A 10,000-nucleotide genomic window follows, 5' to 3' on the forward strand; every position below is an offset into this window, starting at 1 on the left:
GAGAGAGAGAGAGAGAGAGAGAGAGAGAGACCAGAGGAGAGAGGAGTTAGCATTTTGGTAGAGAGCAGGTAGCATTTAGGGTATTGGAAAAGTAAATCCTCAATAATGTCTGTTTGATCTTGTTATTTAAAAATACAAGCAGAAAGCTTTTGATGACCTGCACGGTCCTCCTTGTCAATCTGAATATAATTACTAACAGTGACCATACAAGAACTTTGTTTTTTGACTAGTTTACAAATAGCCTGTTTGATGATGTAGTTGGCTATTTGTAAACTAGTCAAAAAACAAAGTTCTTGTATGGTCACTGTTAGTAAATATATTCAGATTGACAAGGAGGACCGTGCAAGTCATCGAAAGCTTCTGCTTGTATTTTAAATAACAAGATCAAAGAAGCATATTATTGTGGATTTACTTTTCCATTTTATTTAATTAACTCATGTGATTATGAGGTTTCTTTGAATTTAGGGTATTAATAATAATAATATTAACCAAACCAAGAGTTTGCTTAACTTATCCACAACAAAACCTGACGTAACATTCACTTCCAGCCAAACCCGGAAGTGATGGAGCCGATATATATACTACCTCCCTCCTTCGTGAGTAGCTGACTCATAATTCACAGGGACCCTTTAATCCAAGCTCAAGGCGCATGGAAATGTAAGTCTCATTTAAAGAGTAAAGGCACTCTTTAATGATACTTAATTCTAGGCTCGTCTTCTGCATGGGAATTTCATTCCAAAACTCTCTCTCTCTCTCTCTCTCTCTCTCTCTCTCTCTTCTCTCTCTCTGGTACAAAGTTAGTTTCGAATTTTATTCCTCTATAGTCAAATGTACCATATTTTACATTTTAAGTCGACGAGAGAGAGAGAGAGAGAGAGAGAGAGAGAGAGAGAGACAATTCTATTCCCAAAGAAACAAAAAACACAGAGAGAGAGAGAGAGAGAGAGAGAGAGAGAGAGAGAGAGAGCAATTCCATTCCATTAGAAACAAAAAAGCATAGAAAGAGAGAGAGAGAGAGAGAGAGAGAGAGATTGAGAGAGAGAGACGGAGAGAGAGAGAGAGAGAGAGAGAGAGAAACCAACTGATATTAACCCGTTAATAAAAAATTGACTTAAACACACACGCGATTATTGAAAGCATACGCACACAGGCATTTATGCAAATGTTATTTTCCTGATAAGTAAATTCAAGACGAATATATGTATTCAAAATCGGTTGCATCTCCAAATACCATAACCTGTATTTAAAAAAAGAGGCAACATCATTACGTATGTATGTATGTATGTATGTATGTATGTATGTATGTATGTATGTATGTATGTATGTATGTATGTTGACGAATAATCAAAAGCGTAAAATACGCATGCACAAGATGAATACTTACCTGGGAAAGCAATCTTTATAATAAAAAAGAATTCAATTTTGTTTTTTTGCGCATTTATCGAAGTCATTCCCAGATGACACTCACGGCGTAAAATGATTTCACAGGGTACCATTCTCTCTCTCTCTCTCTCTCTCTCTCTCTCTCTCTCTCTCTCTCTCTCTCTCTCTCAGCCTGCAATTCCAGAATATGTAAAAAGTTGCATACATTCCATATCTCACTTATTAAAAACATACAAACATTTATGTATGTATAATGTAATATATATATAATGCATACATGTATGCATGTATATATATAGAATGTATATATGTGAATGAATATATATATATATATATATATATATATATATATAGATATATATATATATATATATATATATATATATATATATAGACATACATACAAATTATCTTATATATACACACATGGCGCGTACAAGCACAAATATATGTAAATATATACACATATATCTATATGTTTATGGTATGTATATACACACATATACATAAACCAGTGTTTTAATGGGCCTTTTATACTTGAGACGTATCCTGTTTTTAAAAGAAGAATTTATTTACATAAGCATATTATACATAGACATATAAATTCAATATAAAAATCTAATCTACATATTTATATCATCTCATAAAGGAAGAGACTTGGGAGAGAGAGAATTTCACGTCAAAAAAGTTCTCATCATCACCAGACATTTCTTCATTACTAAGATAACCAGGCAACCTCATCACCATTATTCATCGTAGACAGCCATGATGACTTAGAGAGAGAGAGAGAGAGAGAGAGAGAGAGAGAGAGAGAGAGAGAGAGAGAAGGGAAATAGTAAGTTTTTATTATGAGTCTATGCATGTATATATGAATGTATGCATATGGATGTGTGTATTTATGTATTAAATAAGCACACACAAAAATAAAATATATAAAATAGAGAGAGAGAGAGAGAGAGAGAGAGAGAGAGAGAGTAACCTGTATAAAAATATCAATTTACAAATAAAATCAAATAAACAAAAAACCCAAGCATAATAATAAAAAAAATAACAGGAAGACCTTTGTAGGAGGACCCCTCCCTCCCTCCCAAGTTGGGTGAAGGTGGGGGGGGGGGCCCAAAAACGAAAATACTTAGCGAGGACAAACCAGATATAAATAAAAACGATAAATGAATTTGCCAAACCAAACTCCCCAATGAGGCAACGTCTGAAACGTTTAAGAACGTTTAAGAACACAGAAAAGTTTAAAAACTCAAAAACGTTTAAAAACTCAGAAACATTTAAAAACGTCTCAATCTTAAAATTTTCGCTCTGATGCCTCAGTTCATTTTAATTAGAAGAGCGGCTGTGAGACCTAATTGTACATTCTAATTAGCCTCCTGTGTGTCGAAATCCCCGAGAGGCTGGGTGGTGGTATCTGCCGATATGAATGGATAATTGCCGGGTTCTTATTACGGAGAGGTACAGGAACTCCTTTTTTTTTGGTATCATATTTCTTCGTTCATAATACTCCCTTTTTCTTAAGTTCACTATTTATAATAATAATAATTATGGGATGGTAAGGAAAACTTTTTTAATTACATTCTCTCATTCTTACATTGCTTTTTTTAAATTCACTAATAATAATAATAATAATAATAATATAATAATAATAATAATAATAATAATAATAATAATAATAAAACCAATCTGTGTAGTTGAAAAGATAGTCGCTTTAAAAGGAAGCTAATGATGTACACTACAAAAATGTAAATAAAAATTCTGAAAGAAATTAACGAAAGTGGGCTGGAGAGGAGTAGTATAGTGAAAAGCGAGAGAGCCTGTTTACCAGATAGGGTAAGGGAACAATGTGGCACCCAGATAGAAAGGGGAGATGGGTATTAGGGCCAAAAACGGGCGGGAGGGGGGAGTTTGGGCAAGAGCTTGTGGGTGGGTGGTTGGGGTGGGTGAGGGGGGTGGGGGCTGAGAGGTCTCTGTTCTTGTAATATTATATACCTACCTGCCTGCCCCCATTCCTTCCAATCTCCCTGAAGTAGCAAGAGAGACCTCTGTTCTTATAATGCCAAAAGCCCTAACCCCCTTCCTACCTAGGGTCCCTCCATTATAACTACCCTCCCCTACCCTCTTCCTCCCCCATGGCCCTAGCCCCCGACCCCCCACCTCCCTCTCCCCTAGGGTTCCTTCATCTTCCATCTTCCAGGAGCAGAAGGAGAGACCTACGTCTTTCAATACCATAACCGCAACACCAACCCCACCCCTTCCTCCCACCCCTAAGTGTCCCTTCATTCCCATAATGCCTAACACCCCATCCCCAGGGACCCTTCCTCCCCCAAGTGCCATGACCGGGACCCCTGCCCCCAACCCCAGGGTCCCTTCATCTCCCAAGAGATGGAGAGACTTCTGCCTTTACAACACCATACTTCCTACCAAATCCCCTCTCCTCCCTCGCCCCGCTTCAGCTTCTCCCCCCCCCCCCTCGCCCCGACACCCCCAAGGACCCCATCATCTCACAGAAGCACCAGCATCAGCATCAGCAGCAGCAGCATCCACTCCCCGAAAACTCTTCATAAACAGCGCTGAGAAGATGGATTATGAGTCGACCATCCATCATTCCTGCTTCCTGCTGCCTGGAAGTGATCTTTTCCACCCACCCAACGCCTCCTCCCTACCCCTCCCACCTGCTCCTCCTCCCCAGCCCCAACACTTCTGCTTAATGCTATGATGCCTGCTGACATTAGCCTGCTTCGGAGTTAAGAGGAAAAATAGCCAGAATCGTCACAAATGAAACGAGAAAGAAAAATCATCATCCGAGTTTTAAAATGAAGCCGTCTTGCTCGCTCTGCTTACAACTTCGTTTCACTTACCTCAATCAACTGCAGCTTGTTATTTCATAAAGTTAAAAGGCTCAGTTGACGATATATATATATATATAATATATATATATATATATATATATTATAGTATATATATATATATATATATATATATATATATATATATATATATACATATATATACACATTTTTTTACGGAGGGTTCATTTGTGATTCTGTTTTTTTTTTCGGTTTATTTAATGGGAACCAATTGAGGAAATGTTACATGGACAAAAAACGAGAACTCAAAAAAATATCACAATATCCCATTTCTTTAAACTTGATATGATTCATCTTCCATAAAAAAAAAATAATAATTTAAAATGAAATAAAAAGCTTTACGAAATCGTGATATTACGTTTTCTCGCGTTTCTTCAGTGCCCCGCCCCCTTTCATGGAAGAAGGCTAATCGATGAGTATCAAAAGAATGGACGAAAACAAAACCTCCAATTATAAAAGCATCCGATTGCTTTTAAACTTGAAATCATTCATTTTCTGCTAAATTAAAAACGAAACCTTTGCAGAGAGAATACAGAATTTAGGCCAGAGGTTCAAGCGCTGGGACCTATGAGGTCATCCAGGCGCAGAAACGGAAACTGACAGCAAAATGTTTGGAAGACGTAACTGGAGTAAAACCCCAAAGCAGTTGCACTATGAATCAATTGTTGGGAGAGGGTTGAGGAGTGTTAAGATGGAAGAAAGAGAATATGAAAGGAGGTATAGTAATAGGAACTTTAATCAGCGTTTACAGTGCACCGCCAAAATGATCAAAGTCTCTGTTAAAATACGACAAAAGCCTTTACAAAACCGTCAAATCGTTTTCAACCTCGTCAAGCATTCAAATGAAATCGTCCTCCGATTTCACCTGCAACAATTCCTTCTCATTCTTATTTTCATTTTCTCCTTTTACTTCCCCTCGACCTCACTTCTTTCATGACTTCCTCCCCTCTGATCACATTCTGGATTCTTTTCTCCCCTTCATTTCAATTCTCACCATACCCTCACCATACCACAAACCTCGCTGCCACTTCTATAGCCACGTCCCCTTCACTTCACTTTAAAGTTTCCTCAGACCGTTTACTGGAAAGGATTCATTTCCATCTTTTGATTTTGATTCGGGGAATTGAATTCCCCATCCCCATACGTTATGTTTGGAGACTACTTTAGAGAGTTCCCTCCCACTACGTGCCTCTCCACTGCTATATCCACTTCCCTTTCAATTTACTTATAATTTCCTTACACCCTTTTGTGCAAAGGACTTATTTTCATTTCTACTTCTTCGGACTCACCTCCGAGAACTTACAATACCCGCTAATTTACCCTTGCAAATCCCACTACATATCCCTCCACTTCTATAATTATGCCTCCTTCAATTTACTTAAACTTTAAACTTTGCTAAAAGAATTTTGTAAAAAAGGGCCCGTTTCCACTCCTCTTTTCTTTAATTTCATTTAGGGAATTTCATTTCCAGCTCGATTCCCACTACATACTCTGCACTTCTATATCAACCCTCCATTCACTTTACTTAAATTTCAAGTTTTCCTGAAAAACGATTCAGTTCCAATCTTCTTTTGATTTTCCTTCAGGAATTTAACAATACCTTCTGCCAACCTCTTGTAGTTGTCGATCTACCTAAATATCTCACGACTCCTTGTCTCGAAATGCCGAATTCCCCCTCCCCAACCCCCACCCCCCGCCCAACCCACCCAAATAAAAAACCCCCAAAAAGGACGCCCTTACCCAAATCACTTTTTCATTTTCTTCCGTTCTGAAAGTCTGGAATCCCTCGTTTCTTTTAAAGTATTCGGAACATTCTCCCTGTACCTTTGTACTGCTGCGAATTTACCCTGGTTCAGTAACCCCTATATCAAGTTGCTTTTCTCCCCTGACCACTGAAGAGTGCGTTCTCAGTACGGGCCACCCTTTCCCTCGCGTTTCCTGATTTATTATTTTTTATATATATTCGCCATCCACCCTCTTTAACTGTTCACTTCATTTCCCCTTCCAATCGTCACTCGATTTCCCCTCAATGCTGCTGCTGCTGCTCTGTCGTTTACCTCACTTCCCCTTTTATATCATCTGATTAGCCCTCATTACTAACCCTCATTAGTGGCCCTTACTATTCCACAGTATTAATTCGCTTCCCTTTCTAGTTTACCTCCCCTGATCCTCCTCGACTCAACACGTCCCCAAAAGACCTGCAAAACCAAAATCAACCCGCTCATAATACTCCCCCTTTTCAACCTTTGAACCTTTGAACCCAAACTCTGGATACATCAACCTTCGTCATCAGCTTCCACCCTCTGACATTTGTGTCCTCCATAGCCTGATCTATGTGGCCATCCCAACCCTTCATGATATAATATCCTCCATCATTAAGGCCATTAGACATTATACAAAAAATAGATAAGAAATTCGCTCTGGAGGCCAAAAGAAGGCTCCTCCTCCCCCGTCCCCCACACCACCAGAAGACCAGAGGAAGAAGAAGACGACGACGAAGAAGGGATTAAAAGGGTTAATGAGAAGGAAAATCGTATACAAAAGAAAATGAGTCTCTCGTTTGCACCTCAGATCTTTGGTGAATTTACCAAACTTTCAGGATTAATCTTTGGTCAAGAGGATGTTGGACCACTGGAGTAAAATGACAAGGACACAAGGGATCAAAACAATTTAATAATAATAATAATAATAATAATAATAATAATAATAATAATAATAATAATAATAATAATAATAATAATAATAATTTTACACTATATTGCTATTAATCCAAGTAGCAATATTAGATTATTCTCATAAGCCTTGACAAGCAACATTCGAACGACAAGAGAACCGTTCAGAACAACAAGAACAACAACAACACCACTCGTTATTCAGACGTTGTTTCATTTCCTTCCGCGTCCCCACTGCAAAGAAAAACAACAAACTGGCGAATTTATTTTCTATTTCCCAACCGCGTCGCAACTGTAAAGAAAAACAACAAATATAGTTTTTTTCCCGTTTTTGAATGAAACAACAATAGGACACCCGAACAGGGGAAGGTAAAAATGGTGCTCTCGAACGCGAATATGCATGGCGTCTATGCCACAACAAGGAATCCTACGTAGCAGGAGTCCTTCAAAGGATGTAACACCGACGGCGAGGAAATCCTGCATGGGTGAAAAACACTCGATATTTATACAGCGGGGGAATTTTTAGGGAACCCCAAGCGAGGCATTTCTCTCTTTGCAAACGACAAAAATCAACATCGAGAGGAAGAAGGATTTTACGCGATACCAGGGCTTAACGAGAGAGAGAGAGAGAGAGAGAGAGAGAGAGAGAGAGAGAGAGAGAGTTACGAATAGGAAAATAGAATAAAATACGGGGTTTGTTGCTGTTGGAGAGAATTATTATATATAATATGCCAGGGTATATGATGGTTTGTAGCTCTGTATATATATATATAATATATATATATATATATATATATATATATATATATATATAGTATATATACTATATCATATATATATATATATATATATATATATTCTATATATCTATATATATATATATATATATATATATATATATATATATATGATATATATATAGAGAGAGAGAGAGAGAGCAGATGAGAGAGAGACGAGAGAGAGAGATGAAGGGGTATACAAGGTAAGACATCCGATCTATATTTATTAAATTATGACACCCCCAGTCAATTCTGCTTCGACAATCCATCATTGCGTCCCTTTTGAAAAACATTTAAATGTCGGATTTTTGGGGCTTGCCATCACGTATTCAAAATATACGTATATATTAGATATCTATATAAAGAGCTAGTATACATATTATAGTATAGAGATATATCGAAATACATATATATATAATATGTATATATATATATACAATAACGATATATATATATATATATATATAGATATAATCATATATATATATATATAATATATCAATAAATAATAATAAATTATATGATATATATATCATTTCCAACAATATAATTATATAGATATGTAATATATAATAATAATAATATAATAATAATAATAATAATAATAATAATAATAATAATAATAACCACAGGTCCGATACATATTAATTCACTGGCATAAAATAATTATAAAATATACCACAGTTATTTCTTTTATAGAACAGCCACTTCCGGAAAATCACATCAAAATCGCTTCACAGTTTTCATTTCCACATCAAATGACTACACAAGATTAATTAAATAACATCACATCAGAATAAAAGTCATTTTAAAAGGTCAGGTTTTACCCCACAAAATATAACAGTACACTTCAAAACATCGAACATCACATCACAATTTTGGAACATTCAAAAGCCTCACGACGGGGTACGTCACATCACAACATCCAACGTCACATCACAATATAAGTAACTTCAAAAATAATACGTCCAGTTTTCCCCACGAGAAATATAACAGTACATCACTACGTAGGGGCACATCAAATCAACATCCACAACATCACATCACGGAACATCAAGGCGGACGGAGAGCACCGTCCACGAGTCGAAAACGGAATAGCACCGTAACGAATCGGAAACTGAAGTGACTAACTCAAGTAAAAAGAGACTGTGCAATTCTTTACTAGTACACGACATACACCCCTTACACCCATTCCTCCTTTAAGATATGTACTACACTCCCTCCCCCACCCACCCTTCCCTCTCCTAATCCCCACCCAACACAACCCCTTTCCCGAACACCACAAGAAAGGATGAAGAAATTGAAGGAGTTAGGTATATTGCAATTGGGAGTTTCTTCAGCAACGCGCGTGCAATTGCGCGCAGGAGCGCGCGGGAGCGCAAAGGCGCAAGAGAACGTATTAAGAGTCGTGACTGCTGGTTCTAAATATGCCAGAGGCTCTTGTGTCGTCATAGAAAAAGGCGTCGTTGTTTCTTCACGACGTTACGATTTGGTATTGTTATATTCCAAGGAAGTTATCAACAACTTCTCTCTCTCTCTCTCTCTCTCTCTCTCTCTCTCTCGTCTTTTTATAATTTGGGTAATTCATATTCGTACCTTATTTCATTATTAAGGTCATTGTGAGACATGCATAATCTCTCTCTCTCTCTCTCTCTCTCTCTCTCTCTCTCTCTCTCTCATCTTTTTGTACCTTAGGTAATTCATATTCGTACCTTACTTCATTATTCAGGGCATTGTGAAATATGCATAAGATCATGTGGAACAAATTCTCTCTCTCTCTCTCTCTCTCTCTCTCTCTCTCTCTCTCTCTCTCATCTATCTACTCTCTCTCTCTCTCTCTCTCTCTCTCTCTCATCTCTCTCTCTCTCTCTTTCTCGAACTGTATACAACTGAGAACGAAACGAGAATAAACAAATCAATAAATAAATAAACCATCCCCTTCAGAGCAGCGTAACAATAGCACATAAAAAGATAAATAAAATGTCAAGCATTATGACGAAATAAAATTAAAAATAAATCACGTTCACAAACATCAACAAAAGGCAATAAATCAAAACAAGACAAGTCTGGAGATGAACAACAATAAGATCATTACCTATATAAAACACACACACACACACCCACACATATATATATATATATATATATATATATATATATATATATATATAATATATAGATATATAACATATATATATATATATATATATATATATATATATATATATATATATATAATATATATATATATATATATATATATAGATATATATATATTATATATATATCATAT

The 10,000-nt window shown here is 36.6% G+C and overlaps 1 protein-coding gene across 1 annotated transcript in view; it reads left to right on the top strand.

Moving 5' to 3' along the window:
• LOC135197639 (uncharacterized) overlaps positions 1–4,105 on the top strand; it is a 9,110-nt gene extending 5,005 nt beyond the window's left edge. Inside the window, exon 2 of the mRNA XM_064224657.1 lies at positions 3,559–4,105. Within this exon, the coding sequence (XP_064080727.1) occupies positions 3,559–4,105 (547 nt within the window). The remainder of the gene's footprint in view (positions 1–3,558) is intronic.
• The last annotated feature ends 5,895 nt before the right edge of the window (positions 4,106–10,000 follow it).

Source organism: Macrobrachium nipponense, chromosome 21 (assembly GCF_015104395.2).
Source record: "Macrobrachium nipponense isolate FS-2020 chromosome 21, ASM1510439v2, whole genome shotgun sequence".
In the NCBI taxonomy this organism is placed as follows: Eukaryota; Metazoa; Arthropoda; class Malacostraca; order Decapoda; family Palaemonidae; genus Macrobrachium; species Macrobrachium nipponense.